The 16,630-nt window shown below is 41.2% G+C and overlaps 1 protein-coding gene across 5 annotated transcripts in view; it reads left to right on the forward strand.

Moving 5' to 3' along the window:
* Positions 1-57: 57 nt before the first annotated feature.
* The window catches only part of col26a1 (collagen, type XXVI, alpha 1), a 22,423-nt gene continuing 5,850 nt past the window's right edge, over positions 58-16,630 (forward strand). For 2 of the 5 annotated variants that reach the window (XM_020624491.1, XM_020624494.1), the window contains exons 1-7: positions 691-1,369; positions 1,606-1,728; positions 1,947-2,050; positions 14,659-14,720; positions 14,883-15,006; positions 15,240-15,338; positions 15,467-15,595. In XM_020624491.1, the coding sequence (XP_020480147.1) occupies positions 1,194-1,369; positions 1,606-1,728; positions 1,947-2,050; positions 14,659-14,720; positions 14,883-15,006; positions 15,240-15,338; positions 15,467-15,595 (817 nt within the window). In that variant the 5' untranslated portion in view covers positions 691-1,193. Of the gene's footprint in view, positions 111-690; positions 1,370-1,605; positions 1,729-1,946; positions 2,051-14,658; positions 14,721-14,882; positions 15,007-15,239; positions 15,339-15,466; positions 15,596-16,630 lie in introns of those variants that run through there. The other 3 variants (XM_020624495.1, XM_020624492.1, XM_020624493.1) reach the window with 3 other exon arrangements.

Consider the following 16,630-nt stretch of genomic DNA (forward strand, 5'->3'; position numbering starts at 1 on the left):
TGAGGTTCCCCCGCAGAACCACACTTTTATTCCCCTCCTTTTCGTCAGCATGGAAGCTTTTGCCTGTAAAAAACATTAAATCTTAATGATGGCAACATAAAATACTCACGGTAAGCAAAATTATGAAATAGACCTCATATCAATCAAAACTATGGTAGGCTACGATATACTAGGCTAAGAAATCAAAAATCAAGTTTGCCTATATAGTAATCAATAGTCAATAGTCTATTTGAACCTAGCCCCAGCTTGTGACTCTAATGTATGCAGTAACTGGATGTATGTATGAAATACACCAGGGTCACAAGCTATTTTGAACCGAGTCAAAATTGTGTGATAGTAGAAAGCAAATATTACTTAACAAGTCTTGTTTTAAAATATGTCAAACTGTTTACCTACGCACTTGAAATTAGGCTATAATTTTCTAATTTGAGTACCCTTTTAACTTTTAAAACTCTGGTTGGCTACTTCATCTGTTTCGGTGTTTTGAGAGGTTTATAGACAATATATTTATGTTTAGACAAAGAAACTCGTTGGATTCAGTTTTGGATGACCCACATTTCATTAAAATGATTAAATGTAGCCTACTGCCATTGCATAATCCTTTATTGTATGGATTGGCAATCGACTCCCAGAGTTTTAGTTTCCAAAAGGAAAATTAACCAGATAATTTGACAAGATGATGGTAAAGAACAGAGATCACATAAGAATATTGTAACACGTCGTTCATACCCTTGCTCATTTTGGGCCTATCGTCAGTCATTGGATGACAAAATGTAATAATTGGCGAATTCGTTGTCTCGTTTACATTGTATTCCCAATAGCAATGATACACGAATGTTAGTGGTTTTCGATTAGGACCTGGTGCGCTTTTACGCACTCCGTTTCCAGTCCTCACACTCGCGCTTTTTACGCACACTGGATATTTGACTCCTCGGTCCTCGGCACGATGGCAAACGTCAGGAACACGTATAATTCTATAGGAAGAGGTTGTTTGCCATTCATTCTGGGCTCTTGAGAGAGCTAGTTTGTTTCTCTTCGGGAAGACGCAATGACCAACTCGTTAACAGTTTCAGTGGGGTTTGCTTAGGCTTTCTTTCCTCCTTTCATCCCACACAGATCTGTCAAAAGGGATTTATAACCTGGGGATTTGCTTGAAAATCGCCTGTATCTGCGGATACCTCTATCGTAACGAGATGATGTCTTTATCTTTTGTCTGCGCGCTGTGCATGTGGATAAGTTTAGTTTGTCCTTCGCTAGGAACAGGGTTTATGTATCACTTTCCAGGCATTACTATGCAGCGGCAGCGCGTCAAATCGGAACAGAGCGGCATCATGGGATCGCCAGGTAGCGGGTCCCGCACTCAACTCAGGTGAGGAAACACTTGGGAGATGTATAGTGACAAATTACACACAAATGCAAAATCTGCATTTTGAGCAGTAAAATTTACTGGTGGATATTAAAGCTCATTTTCGGATGTCGATTAGAATCCAAAACCGCCCAGTTTGCTTTTTTTTCTTTTTTTTTTACTTTGTGTGTGATCCCTTCTAATGCAGCTCTGGTCCTACTGTATGATTTGTATAACATATTTTTTATTCTGTATTTAAGGAACTGGTGTCAGTACACTGTTTCCAAAACTGTGTCCTGTAAAGTGCACAATGGGACAGAAACCGCAGTGCAGAGAATGTTTCAGAGCTGCCGATGGCCTGGACCCTGTTCTAAAGTCATCAGGTAGAGTCCTCACGCTTACCCCCTGCAGCACAGGTCCAGAGATTTTTGTGGCTTATCACTCCCTCTCTCTCACCCCCCATTTTCCTGTAGGCAGAAATTCCCGAAAAAGTAGGCTCCTAAAAAGAATAAGGCTTGAATATTTGGCAGTTGAGTGTGTCTGTGCATGTGATTCTGAATTTATGTGTCCCTGTAGTCGATTACTACGTGCTGTTTTCCAGCTACAGGACCGTCATCAGGCCGTCTTTCAAGGTGACCTACAAGCAAGTCACCGCACTGGAGTGGAGATGCTGCCCAGGGTTTGTAGGAGAAGAGTGTCGTGAAGGTGAGTTAGTTATCTTAGGGTTTCTTTTCTTCTTTCACATGATGCAACTTCCTCAAAAAAGTCACCTAAGGAACTGGTGACTGTGTAGTCAGATACCAGTTCTCTCAAAGACTGAAATAAAGTCTACGTGTTTTGCCTGCACCCATCTGTGTCTTTTTAGCAGCACTATGCAGCTTTACCCACATCAGTGCCTGTTTTTTGTTTGGTCGGGTAGATTGCTAACAGTGCTGCCTCACAGCGGTCGGTCACTTGGTATGACTGTAAAGTTGTTTTGAATTGAGATTTAAAGCCTGCTTTGGATTACTTTTGGGAACACGGACCACAGTAAAATGAGTTGAAAGTCATCCTGTGTTCTGTGGTTTTGTACCTTTCCTTTTACAGCTGTGCATTCAAGATGCTTTTGTGCCTGAAGAAGGAGTAAAATAACAATCTTTAGTTTTCTTTTTCTTTGTACATGTGTATGTGCATGCAGTATATTACCCTTTTCACTGTAGAGTCCACAGAGACAGTTTTGCCTGTCTCTTTGAATATCACTGTAGCTATTGCAGTCAAAGCTCTGAGGAACATTCAGCAGAGCAGCGTATAAAGTGGGAGGTATAGTCTGGGTTTTGCTGCTGCTGGTTACCACAGACCGCATACTCTGAGCCGGGTAAAGACAGTAAAGACCAAATTTTTCACCCAGGAGAGAGCCTCATATAAAAAACACTGGCATGGCCTGTCCATGATTAATAGTTACCTCCATGAGCAAGTTGTGCCTATTGGTAATAATTACCACACCTTGTTCCGTTTTGCTAAATTATTCATTGTTGCACTTGGATGGGTAAGATTTGCTGCAAGTTAAGAAAACACACATCACTACTAATGGAATAAACACAGACATTATTGCAAAGCCTTTGTAAACCATTATTAGGTGGTTGATATTATTCCTCACACAGCTTAACATATCTCTATATGTGCTGAGTGTGTAATGCCAGAGATTATGGTTCATTTGAGACCAAAGTGGTTGCAGGAGTGCAAGAAGCAATCTGGCTGTTTATTTAACATTTGCTGAAATGTATTTGCACATTCTAATGGCTATAGAGCAGGGAGAAAATCACCTCCATATGGAAGACAGGAGGCCAGGTTCAACTCAGTGAATAGTCCTCTAAGACACAGGCTGATGTCACTGACAGTCCGCTTCTCACTGAGGAGGGAAGGGTGTGCTGGTAAGGGGATCCGTGTGTCGGAGTTATGGAAAGAGAGGACACCGAGGAGAGAAGGTTAGGACCAGTGCACATAAAATAAGATGTTAGAGCCAGCAGAGGCAGCTGTGTAGCAATATTTGAGGTGAAGGGAAGAAAAGAGAAAAGTGTAATGAGGGTGTTTGTATCCCACAGGGCTCCAGCTGCTACAAGCTGCCCAGACGGCAGCGGAGCAGAGAACCGGATCTCTGGGAAAGTGGCCCCACTGACATTAATGAGCATGTCACTCCTCGCCAGGCCTTTGTAACATATATGACTGGATTAAGAGTAGACTACAACTCTGAAACAAAGGCCAGTTGTCCTCATGCAGTTTGAGATCTGTACAACAAAAGGAAGTCACTGAATTTAGGTACAGCATAAATGTTTATTCAGAATACAGCGTAAATAACTATTATTCTTCATGATAAGTCACGTCAGATTTTATTTATATAGCCCATCACAAATTTGTCTCAAGGGGCTTTACAGTCTGTACCGAAAATATCACCCTCTGTCCATAGTCCCTCAAAACTGAATGAGGAGAAACTCCCCAAAAACAAGCTTTATCAGAAAGTAAACTATGTTGTTTCATGTCCAGTACAGATGTGTTTGATTTAAACTGTCTTTTGTGTAATAGTTATTTGAGGTGAAGGTTGTGAAAATAAGTCATGCATCATATTTAAGAGCTTCTGAGGTCCTTTAAACAATTTCATGAAAGACTTTGTATCCATCTCAGTCTTGGGGGCCTCAGATGCAGACTAGCTACAAGGGACTACACCGAGGTATACTGAACTTTAGTGATAATAACCAGAGTGCAGATAGACAGAATATATGGGGATAAAAGCTCAGGAACACTTTGGCTGACACAGGGAACAAAGGAGGGAACAAGCCATGCAAACAAGGCTGGAGTCCAGATGAGGGAAACAGAAAAAGCTGAGAACACGCTGGCTAGTGTCAGGCAATGTTGCTTGATCGACAATCTGGCAGGCAGTTAATGCAGAGAGCTGCTTTGTAGGCTACTGGCCAGTTGATTATACCAGCCAGTATGTACAGTATATACACCCAGTGCAGGTGAGTGTGAGCAGAACAAGGGTGAAGCAGCTGGAAAGAGCATAGAAAAGCAGGAAAAGTAGGCCGGAAATGAACCAAAATAAAAGTTTGGGACAGGAAGTTCCGGGAATGAAGGAATACATTGTTTTGCCTCATGTAAAAGTGTGGGCTACTGTAATTTGATATTCTGGGAAATATGCTTTTCAGCATTCTAGTAGAGACTTAGAAGAGAAAGTCAAGACCACTCTTGTATCTGCTGGTGAAATATGAAGCTACAACCAGAAGCTGGTTCACTTAGCTGAGCACAGAATCCCCACAGAAGCCACTGCTCCTGGTGAAGAAATACCCTACCCTATAACCCCCTATAAGATCAAACCTTGACCATTTTGCACTTCCATTTTTGTTTAAACAAACACAATATAATGTGTTAACTAGTGAAGTTCTGGTATGCAGATCTCTGTTAATGTTTGGACTGAGCCAGCCTAGTGATTTCCCTGTTTCCATTATTTATGCTAAGCTAACTGGCTGTTAGCAGCAGCTCCATCTTTACTGTGTGTGAGTGGTATTAATCTTCTCATCTAATTCTTGTCAAGAAAGCAAATAGGTGCATTTGTGCTTTTTTTCTGTGTCCTCATGTCACTCAGCCAGCATGCATGCAGCTCTGTGTAGCAGATGGGGCTTTGGGCCAGCTGTTTTATCAGAGCCAGAGGATAGCTTTAACCAATGAAAATGACATCACCCCTGGTTTTAGTTTGATGGGGTTCTGGCTCTGCTTCAGAGGCTCTCAAAGATGTAGAGACAGGACACATAAAGAAGGCTAGAGTCTGAGTTAGACCTCTGTAAGCTGAGGATCTTTTTGTCCCTTTCACCTCAGCTCACACTCGTGTTTCATCGTCTAAACTCTGACTCTTTTTTTGCATGAGGCTAATATTTTAGTCTTTTGTTACATTTCTTCTCAAGTCTGCTGTGATCAGGAGAAGCGTTTTCTTTATTTTGACTTATGAAGGGATCACACTACACAACATAAAGGCCAAATCTCCACTGGTATTAATGCAAAAACACTTTCTTGCCTCCTCCATTAAAATCAGTTCAAACAAATACTTCACAGGTTTTTTAAAGCATTTAATGCTGAAATGTTAATTCACTTACTTCACTGACAGAAAAATAACCATCCAGCTATTTTGATTAATCATTCAAGTAATTTTATAACTGGCACATTTATGAAAATCATTAGTTGCTAACAGTGTTTGACCTTTAGCACTTGAATTTGCCCAAATCTGAAAAGGTATTACTGTAGTTTGAGCTGATTAATGAGTCACTAAATGTTCAGTGACATGTATTTTCACAGTAGGTTTTGGCCTTTACGCATCCTCCACTGTGTTTCCTGGTTTGTGTGTGACTCTCCTGACACACTCAGAATTTACTTTCTGTTTTGTTCTGTATACCTTTATAACACTCGAAGCCTGCCACTAAACTCCAAGGCCAAGCTGGGCACATTTTCCTGCAGTGGCTAATGGAAAGTGTGTTTCTGAGTGCATTTTGTTGACACCCTGACCTGTTCAAATTTCTGACAGTCTGGTGTGTGTAGCCTGTGTACAGTACATCTCAAGATTTGCTTTCAGCAGAGTTGTGCTAACACATGACAGCATGGAACACATCTGGGGGGAATGTGTTCATAATTTCCTCACCCCCCCTCCTCCCTGCTCTGTCCCAGCTGCACCCCAGTGTCTATCTGCACACATGATCATATTAACAGTAGGAAATGTGGGTAATGTCTGTGTATGAGGGAACATAATCTTAAAAGAATTTGTGCCAGGACCTCCACTGATGAGAGCAGTAACCTTTGAGCTTGTGCAAAAGCTCAGGAAAAGAAGTTTAACAAAGTTTAAGCATTTTTTTGTTTGTTTGTTTATTTTTTTTTGTGAAGATAACAAATTTCATTAAAGAGGTGAAAAGGCGGCTGAAAGCTTAGGGTGTCAAACTTTAATTTGTTAATGTTAAAGCTACTGTATAGCCCTGTAGCTTTTAATCTGTTTTCTCTCTGCAGCTGGAGGAAGTGAGGAGGGTGTGCCTAAACCCCATTGTTGGAAGGCTTATCCTAAATGCCAGCTATATTATATATCATCCCTTTGAATTCTTAACTTTTAGCATTTTGTCATCCGCTCTCATTCCCATGCAGACCTTTGCTCTTTTGCCCTTGTGTTTACCTTGCTGTTTCTTGCCAGTGCTTGCCTCTTTTATCTTCTGTATTCCGTGCTGCCTTCACTTATCTAACTGTGTCTTAGATCTCCCGGTCACTTCTCCTCTCCTCGGAGTAAAGTGATAAAACAGAACCCTAACCCACATGTGCTCCTCTAGACCACAGTTCAGTGTGAGGATATGACTGATGTCTCTGTTACATCCCTGGCTGTGCTCAAATATAGGTCAGACGGTAACCTTTGACCTGCTGGGAGCTATGGGATAGCTCAGCTGTTCTCGGTGCTGAGCTTATCTGCCTGATGGATGATGCTCTGTTCGTGCTCCTTCTGTGGTTTTTCATTTCTTTCTGCACCTTATCTTCCTGCCTCACAATGCCATCTTTCCATTTGTCCCTCTGTCTTTCTGTCAGCAACTACACACATCTGGTTTTGTAGAGTTAAACAGGTAAATTTCCTGAGTTTCAAAAAAAGGCTCCCAAAATCAAAGAGAGCCACATGTTTCCATATTGGCTAATGTCATCTAAAGGGTTTTGTTATGTGTGCCCTGCATGCTACTGGGAAATAACTGTTTATGAATCTGGAAGCGGATGGGATTTGTGGTTCTGTTCTTTGCACACTGGTCATTTGTTTATTAAATAAAATATTGGACAAATTAAAACATTTAAAATTAATCAATTTACAATGTTAATACAGTTCATCCTAAAAACTAAACATTTGCATCTTTGCTTACATTTTATAGGGCTGACAAATTCCAGCCTTTGAAAATTAGGGCTGATGGAAACCTCATAATTACAGTACTTCTGATATGATTTGAAAGCAGGGAATTTCTGCCACTATCTTCCCCTGTCTGTCTACACTCCAATTCATCACGCTGCGCAAAAACACTTGAACGTCAAAAAATGGTGCCCTAATTTCAGCTGATCGCTGTGTGATTGTTTCTCAAAACAACATCTCATTGCGTGACGATTACTGCATGGCCGTGCCCCAGCAGGGCTGCCCATCCCTCACTGTGAGCGTTGCTAATATTTCACCACCAGATCGGCTGAGGGGCAGGAGTCCAATGTGATGACACGAGTGGGTGCATTCTGGCAGCGTGAGGAAATGACCGAGAAATGGGGCGTATTTTCAGAGTGTAAGAGGTTCAGTTTGTCATTGTTTCATGACTACACCTGTCATTTTGTGAAGAAGAATGACTGATTAAGAACTGTACCTCCTGGTGATTTTAAGTCCGTTATTTACTTGTTAACCATATTTTGCTGAATAATGGCACCATGTCATAAATGGAATGGCAGTCTCTGTTATTGGCAAAGTCTTTGTTTCTTACAAAGTGTTCACTTTATATAAATGATGTGTGGCTGGTGAAGTGGCATCATGATGCAAATCTTGGTTTATTGTTTTGTTTTTGTTTTTACCTTGAGAGCAAGGTCTTTTTTTTTCTTTTTATAAACTGAGGACATTTTAGCTATTCCTTACTTTCGCACACCTCTTCAAAGAGCTGTCGGACAGCTAAAACTTGGTTTTATTTAAGGGTAGAATTAGATTTAGGTTAGGATTAGGCAAGCAGTTGTAGTGGTTAAGGTTATGGTAAGGGGCTATGGAATGCATTAAGTCAATGAGTGTGATTCCAAAGACAGACGTATAAACATGCGTATGCATGCCTGCATGCGTGGGTGTGTGCCCTGTGCCAGCTGTTCCTCATGCCAGCAATAGCTGACCACTTGCTGGCTGGGACGGACACACAACAGGCTCCTGGGGTGCAGCCAGCTCCCTGAGGCTTTTTGTTTCCTGCACACACACTCACACAGACTGGGCACACACTTGTCTGTGTGTATCTTGGGAATGTGACAGCGACTCATTAGATGGTCCAAGAAGATGTTTGTTTCAATACATCATTCTTACATCTCTCTCACACATACAGACAGAGCAACTATTTAGTGGCATTGAAAATTACTGTCCCCAGCCATGTGCGTCATGGTTCGTTCTGTGGTCGAGTGTGGTTGTCTATGTGCAAAAACCTGTGAGAAAGCAAGTGATTCCATTGATCTCTATCCAGGTTTAATGTAGGAAATGTAGCTGTCTCAACAGAATATGCCTGAAGTCTGACATACGTACATCCCTGCCAAAATATCCTGTGCTGTCTTGTACTGTAGATCACACAGTGGCAGGGATAACTCATTAAACAGGCCTGCGTTTTTGTAGCTTGCTTTGATGAAATATGATCTTTGATGTGGTTCTTCTTAAAGGAAGATTTAACTTTCTAATCTCATTTACACTTTGTGCATTTCCTGTAGGGAGTTAGATCCATGGAGCCTGTCTGCTCTCATCTCTCTTAACAGTTGAGCTTATCACATAAAACCAGCATCAGCTTTGCTTCTGTACCAGTTTATAAATGGACATGTAATCCATTTACACGGTGTCTTACCTAGCAATCTGATATTTTTATTAGCATTCTGTGTCTGTGGTCATTTTGAATCAGCTAAACTTTCTTTCACTTGTCTCTTCTGTAAATGAAAAACCAATCCATTGTAACAGAAGAAATACTACTCTTTAATGATGAACTTTAATGAAGATCTGTGAAGCTGCTGTATCTGAATACCTGGAATAATTGCTCACACACACACAAATTTTTGCTTCTCTTTGGAGCAGAGAAATCCCCTGTCCTTTCTGTTTATTTGGCTTCCCACTTAAGACAACATTATTCTGAAGCTTTCCCATGAGCTGAGTTCAATCCAAGAAAAATAATCCTCTTGTGATGCCATGGTGTAATTATGGATCCAGACAGACCCTACAGCTGTGGCCTGGTTCCAAACATCAGCTCGAGTGCAGCGGAAGTTTGGTTTTCTAACCCAACGTAATTAAATTCCAACTGTAGAAATTGAAATCCCGCCTGCCACTTTTAGAAGAAGAAAACAAAACTGCAGTTGTTTTGTTCTGGTTCACATTCATGATAGATTGATTGAGTTCTGATGTCTGTTTACCACATAATTAGATATGGTTGTCTTAATTCTGGCTCTAGTTGGACAATAAAGATTGGACAACTTAACTCATTAGCAGTAAAGTGCAGCGAGGAGGAGATATAAAGGCAAGGCAACTAGCGTTTTGAGTAAGAGTAATACACAATATTTTTTGTACATATTATTGTAATGTTGAGAGAAAGTGGGTGAAAACTAAACCACACTAAAGAGTCTACACACATTATCATCTCTGTCAGGATGAACTCAGGCATTATAGCAGTGTGTTTAGCTCAGTGCTAAAGTCACAATGCTAACATTTTAGGAAGTGATATATTTTACCTTATTAACCATTTTAGTTAGCATGGTCACATTCGCTATTTAGTACTAAATATATGAGGCTGATGAGAATTTAATTCTTTTTGCTGGAACAAATGTAATTTTGACCCAGTGATGGTGTTAGATGGAAACTTCAGGAAGCTCCAGACCTACTAAAATTCATCCCGAGGGGGGAGATGAATGTCTACCAAATTTTAGAACAATCAGTCCAGCAGGGAGATTTCACTCAAAATGGTGGACAAACCAACAGGCTAACTGACATTTGACATTCCTGTGCAGAAAGCTGCACCACTAATTTGGCTTAAAACTAAACTAAGACAAAACACAAAATAACTCTTGCAATGTATCTCAGATTGATATGTTGTGTATAACAGAGAGTGTACCAGAGGGTGGGGACTTCCCCTGGAGGAGATAAAGGCATATCAGCTCATAGGTCTCTTCACACTGTGGAGCCCATGTTTGCCCACAGTCTTGCTGTTGTGATGTGTGCAGCTTTGATGTCTTTGGGGTAGACGTCGAGGAAACCTCAGTGCAGTCCGTCACAACGAGGGGCTCATGGGCTCACGGGGGTCAGTTTGGCCTCTTGCGGTTGAACAGCTCTCAGTATCTGGGTGGAAGGATCCTCAGGATGTGTTTTGGGTTGGGCTTTTGATTGCTGTGTCTGTTTGTGGCTGTGCTCCAGGTGAGATTCAAGATGCTGAAACAAGACATTGAGAAACCACACCCTTGCAGCCCAGTACGCCACTGGACTACAGACATTCACCCTGTACTATTTCAGTGAAATGGAAACCTGAGCTGCTGTTAGTACCCTGTGTGTGATGGGCGGAGATGATGACTTAGGCAGACCAGAGCTGTTTGGGTCATTCTTGTTGTCATGTTAGTTATTTATGAGCACCAGTTGTTCCTCATTCTAGGTATTCCTGCTATGACCACAGTATGGCTCCCATCTGTGGCACAGACAGCTGGCATTCCAGACTTCTCTTGAGCCATAGACCAGAAGAAGGCTCAGATTTAGCACAAATAAAGTGTTTTTTTCATGTTGTGCATTACGGCTCATGTAAAGGGTGCAAAATTGCTGCACAGCAAGGATTGTCGAGATAGCCTCTCTGTGGTTTAATGGCAACTAGATTATAGCAGTGTGCTTTGTGAGAGACATGACCAGAGTGTTCAAAACAAACTGATGATAACATAAAATGTTGAGAGCAAGAGAACACACAGCAGGCAGCTGTTTCTACCATATTTTACCAGCTCAGCACCAAACAGCAAACAGACAAAGGTTATCAAAGCTAAGGAGACAGATATTTCCCTCAGGTGTTGCTTAAAGAGAGTGAATATTGGACTTAGATTCATCAGGTGGACTCCAAATGGATGTTTGACCCATGTCTTCTGGATCTGTAAACAGACATGTTTGCTATATCAACCTAAAAGGTGACCATACATATGCCCACATATGTTCCCACAAGTTGACATTTGGAGGTAGAGCGGGTCGTCACCTAACCGGAATATTACACAGTTCCATTCCCAACTTGTCCAGTCCACATGTTGAAGTATCCTTGAGCAAGACACTGAACCCCTAGTGGCTCCTGGTGATGTTGCAGGTGTGTGAGTGCGAATGGGTGAATGGCCGAATAGTGAGAAAGTGCTTTGAGTGTGCTGCAATGCATAGAAAAGCACTATACAAATATAAGACCATGTTTTCACCTTCAATACAGATGTGCTAGTGAGTATTCACAGTAGCATAACTGATCAACTCAAAATAAATTATAGTGCCCGTACAGTACGAATCATAATGAAGGAACATGTCGCAGTGCGACAGTGTGTGATGTAATAGTTATGACAAGAGTAGAGGTGTGTGGCAGAGAGGAATAGGTTTTATAAAGCTTCAGATACATAGACAATACCTGTGAATAGGGCCAATTCATTGAGAGTTTCTCACTGGATAAAAACATATTGAATAATAAACACAGGATATCACCTGTCTTTAAATTATATTTCATGTAGTGTTAACAAGCAGCTACATAATTTGTCAGGTCAGTCAAACAAAATAAACTGTGTTTTTAAAATAAATATGCTGTACATTACAAGTTTTCTTGGGGATGTTTGAAAATGTCTGTGAAAGTACGTGGATGGAGCTGTGGGCGTTTGCTGTGTGGCTGTATGTGAAAACGTGTGTTTATTTGCATTTCCATGTGCTGCATACAGTTAATGGATTAGGTATCTGGAGGAGGATGTGAGTGTGGGCATACAGGCCATCAGTGTGAGTGGGCAGACAGACAGAAAACATGCCGAGTCAGGAGATGAGCAGGCGTGCGCCAGGCTGGTATGCGTCTGTAGCCTTGTTTTTTCAATACTTGTGGGTACCAAAAATTCGGGAACACACTATCTTTGTGGGCGTTCACCTCCCTCGTTGGGACCAGATACAGGTCCCCATGAAGTAAGTTGCTGAATTTTATAAACAGGAGTTGGTTTAAGGTTAGAGTAGGGTTCAGGTTGGGTTTGGGTAAGTCTCCAGGAAATGAATTAAGTGTTTGTAAAAGCCTGGTAAGTGACAAAAACAAGGATATGTGTGTAGGTCTTTTATGAGAGGTCTGATCATATTTATTCTGTGAGTGATTGATGCAATTTAAGGAGGAATTCCTAATATCTTGGCTCTGGTTTGATGGGCATTGTTCTTGTGTACCTTGGCCTGACTTGCTCAGTGTGAGACAGAAAGATACTACTAACGGTGCCAGGACAAAAAGAAAAACAGTAATGAAAGAAATGAAGCAGAGACGGAGGAATATTTTTTTTTAATGTATTTAACCTTTATTTTACCAGGGAGAAAACTTCCTTTGAGATTTACGACCTCTTTTGCAAATCAGAAGTCCAAGGATATGTTACAGAAATGCCAGGCAATGAACCATCATCTGCCTCGGTGGAATGCCAGTGTTTTCCACATGAATTAGATCTTAATTACAAGTCTGTAACATCATTTTCTGTGTCACAGTAGCACGTTTTCTGTGAGCCCTATAAATGTGAACACTGCATCACCATATCCAGAATACTACAGACTTTGGTGTGTGGTAGGTCCTGTGGGGATGTTATTTTGCAATTTTTTGTCCAAGCACTGTAGGTACTGTGTAGAGTTAGAAGTAAAATATTGAACTAGACTTTATCTCACAATGGTGAAGAATCCTTTAAAAAAAATCCGGGATCTGGACCATGATCCAGATCAGCACCACAATCTAATGTATTGTTCTGTGGGCCATTCCCTACCTCTTCAAAACATTTCATCCAGAACCATTCATAACTTTTTGAGTAATAATAATAATAATAATAATACTTTATTTATATAGCACTTTACAACCCGCAAAAGGAGCACAAAGTGCTTCACAGAACACATAAAAAAACATAACTAGCATAACAGACCTTAAAAACAACAAGAAAAGGACATATCGACGAGATGGATGATAAAACAGCAGCAAAAGAGATTTCTGGATTAGTTGTCAAAGGCCTGTCTAAAAAAGTGCGTTTTTAGAGTTGCCTTAAAAGGGGCCAACTCGGTTATGGACCGTATTTCAAGAGGTAGCGCATTCCACAGCCTAGGGCCATAACTGCTTAATGAGCGATCGCCCCATTTTTTGTAACAAGAGCGGGGGGTGACTAGAGATAGGTGGTCTGCAGAGCGTAGGGGTCTATAGGGAGAGTAGACAGACACAAGGTCCGAAAGATATGAGGGGGTGAGGCCATTAATAGATTTAAAAACAAATAAGAGCACTTTAAAATCAATTCCAAATTTCACTGGAAGCCAGTGCAACGAGAAGAGAACAGGAGTGATGTGAGCATACCTAGGAGTACATGACAGGAGCCGAGCTGCAGCATTCTGTACAAGTTGTAGCTTCCAAAGGAGGGATTTTGAGATACCGACATAAAGGGCATTGCAGTAGTCAAGTCTGGATGTAATAAAAGCGTGTATTGCTTTTTCTAAGTCTACATGAGACAAGAAGGGCTTCACTTTTGCTAGCATCCGCAAATGAAAGAAGCTGGTTTGTTTATCAAAGTTAAAACTGCTGTCAAATATTACTCCAAGGTTTTTAACAGTGTCAGTGACTGAGGGGGTCAGGGCACCTAGCTTGGGTCTCAGGGTGGCCAAGTCTGGACTGAAAGCGATGTACTCGGTCTTGCTCTCATTTAGGTGGAGAAAGTTTTGAGTTTGACGTCACGGATACAGTTAAAAAGGGGAGCGAGAGCATTGGAATCACATTGGGTCAGGGGCATATAGATCTGGACATCGTCTGCATAAAAATGAAAATGCACATTATGCCTTGATATATTAGGCCAGCATAATGTTCTAGGCGGGAGATCAGGACCGTGCGATCAGTGGTGTCAAAGGCTGCTGATAGATCTAGCAAAGCTAAAATGACAGGCTGCTTAGCATCAAGGGCCAAAGCAATGTCATTGTGGACCTTCAGCAGAGCAGATTCCGTGCTATGGTGGGGCTTAAAGCCTGTTTGAAATTTGTCACCAATATTAAGCCGATCTAAATCAGATTGCAGTTGAGTAAGAACAATCTTTTCCATGACCTTAGATAGGAAAGGTAAGAGGGAAATTGGGCGGAAATTAGATAAGAGAGAGGAATCGAGGTTGGACTTTTTTAGAAGTGGTCTCACTACCGCAATACTGTGAACAAACCAACCAGCAAACAAACATCAGTAAAAACACAATATGGTAACAAACACGGACTACACTGAGAGAGACAATAGACGCCACCGTGACAGAAAGGGATGAACAGAAAAAGTCAGATGGAGAAGAAGCAGCATGCCTGCTGTCATGTGGAAACTAACTTAATTCTGGTTTGTCTTTCTTTCTTACAGAGTGTATGAACTGTACCAGCTTCACTGACATGAACAGCAGAATAAAAGCCATTGAGTCTAAGGTAAAGAAGTTCCCTCTGTCCAAATAGTTCTACTGGTCACACCCTACAAACCTTTATCACATTAATAATGTAAACAATTACACTTCACAATCATTTTAAGTAAACAGATTCTTTTGTTTCACAGAGTACAGATATCTCTGATGTGTGCTGCTCTTGTTCCAGATCAGACTGTTAGAAGAGGGACGTCCCTCGCTGCCGACTGTCAGTCTACCAGAGGGTTCTACAGGTAACGAGGTGGACACACCCCAGCCCACTCCTATTGGACGGCCGTCACACCTGCCGCCAGGTATCAAACATCATATAAAACATGTTTCTTGAAATATGCTGTAGAGATGCTGAAAAGCTGTTTATTAATATTGGTGTCCCATCATCTTTGAAACCCTGCACCAATGGTTTGTTACACAGACTTTCTATTGCAACCTTTTATCTCTTAATCTCAAGATGAACTTCTTTACATCTTTTTGAGAGAACGATTCCTTGAACTTTACACCTGACTGTGACAGTCTCTTTTTGTACTAGAAGGCAGAGGCCCTCCAGGGCCCATCGGACCTCCTGGGCTTCCTGGTTCTGCTGGAGCTCCAGGTCCAGCTGGAAGAGCAGGGCTTCCTGGACCCATTGGTAAATCATTATCAGACCTTCAAGCCTCATCTGCTAATTTAAAGACAGTTTGGGGATAATTGTGACTGTTTGATTAAAGTAAAGAAATCATTACTTAACTGTATTTTGCGTGTTTTCTTGGTACTCAGGACCAAAAGGGGACAGAGGCTTACCAGGAGAAATAGGTCTACCTGGCCCTCCCGGACCACCAGGTCCTCCAGGGCTGAGCTCCTTTCCAATCCAAGCGCGGGGTGATGTTTTTCATGTAGACAACCAAGGTGAGCAGATTATTCCTTCTCAAATTCAGGCAGTTAAATCTGGACCAAGTTGTCCCAGATGAACTTAAACAGGTGCATAATATGAGCAGATCACACACAGATGTGTGAATTCTGATCCAAGAACAACTGAAAAATTATTAAAGCGTTCAGTTTTGAATTGATGCCAAAACCGAAGGTCCATTTTAACAGTTTATACTACAGTGAGCCTCATGCTTCACCAGTCTGAGAGCTCTGGCCTATCTCAGGTTGATCCTGTTAATTTCTTGAAATTATGTTGTCAGGTAGAACATGAACCCTGGCCAACCGGTGTCCATGTAAGGGTAATGGTTTAAAAAGGGCACAGGTGGAAGCATGGAGTCTAAAACATACTGTAGCTGTTACCAAGTGGAGAAAGTATTGTTACCTCCACTGAGTAGGTTATGTTTTTGGTTCCGTGTGTGTGTTGTGTGTATGTGGGGTTGTTGGTTAGCAGGATTACAAACAAATGGTGGGATGGATCATCAGCATACCTAGTACAGACATTGATGGGGATCAACCCTAGAAGTGATTAGATTTTGGCTGAAAAAGGTCAAAGTTCAAGGTCACAAAAAATAACTAATAAAAAATCAAACACAAAAAAATCCCATCATTAACAAGGGGCAAATAAAAAAAAATTGAATATCTCCTTCAAAAGTTATCAAAATCATTTTTGTTTGAAATTTGGCACACATATGTAGGGTGGCAATGTTTATCACCAGACTAAATTTCATCTACATCGGATCAGGATTCCAGATCTGACAGCCATTAATGTTAACATTGAAAACCCCATTTAATGTATATTTTCTTCCATAGCTTGGCCTATAAAGAAGTTAGAACCCTGAAATTTTTAGGTAGGATACACAGTATAACTGCCTACCATACCCTAAAAGATAATCCAGAAGGATTTTAGGACACATTTTGTGTTGTTCTGGATCTAATTTTTCACAAGGGCATTTGCGTGAGAGCATGTTGTGCCTTGGCAGAGGTACACGTGCTCTCTGAGTGCTTAGATTTAGT

Source organism: Monopterus albus, unplaced genomic scaffold (assembly GCF_001952655.1).
Source record: "Monopterus albus unplaced genomic scaffold, M_albus_1.0 scaffold328.1, whole genome shotgun sequence".
Lineage (NCBI taxonomy): Eukaryota > Metazoa > Chordata > Actinopteri > Synbranchiformes > Synbranchidae > Monopterus > Monopterus albus.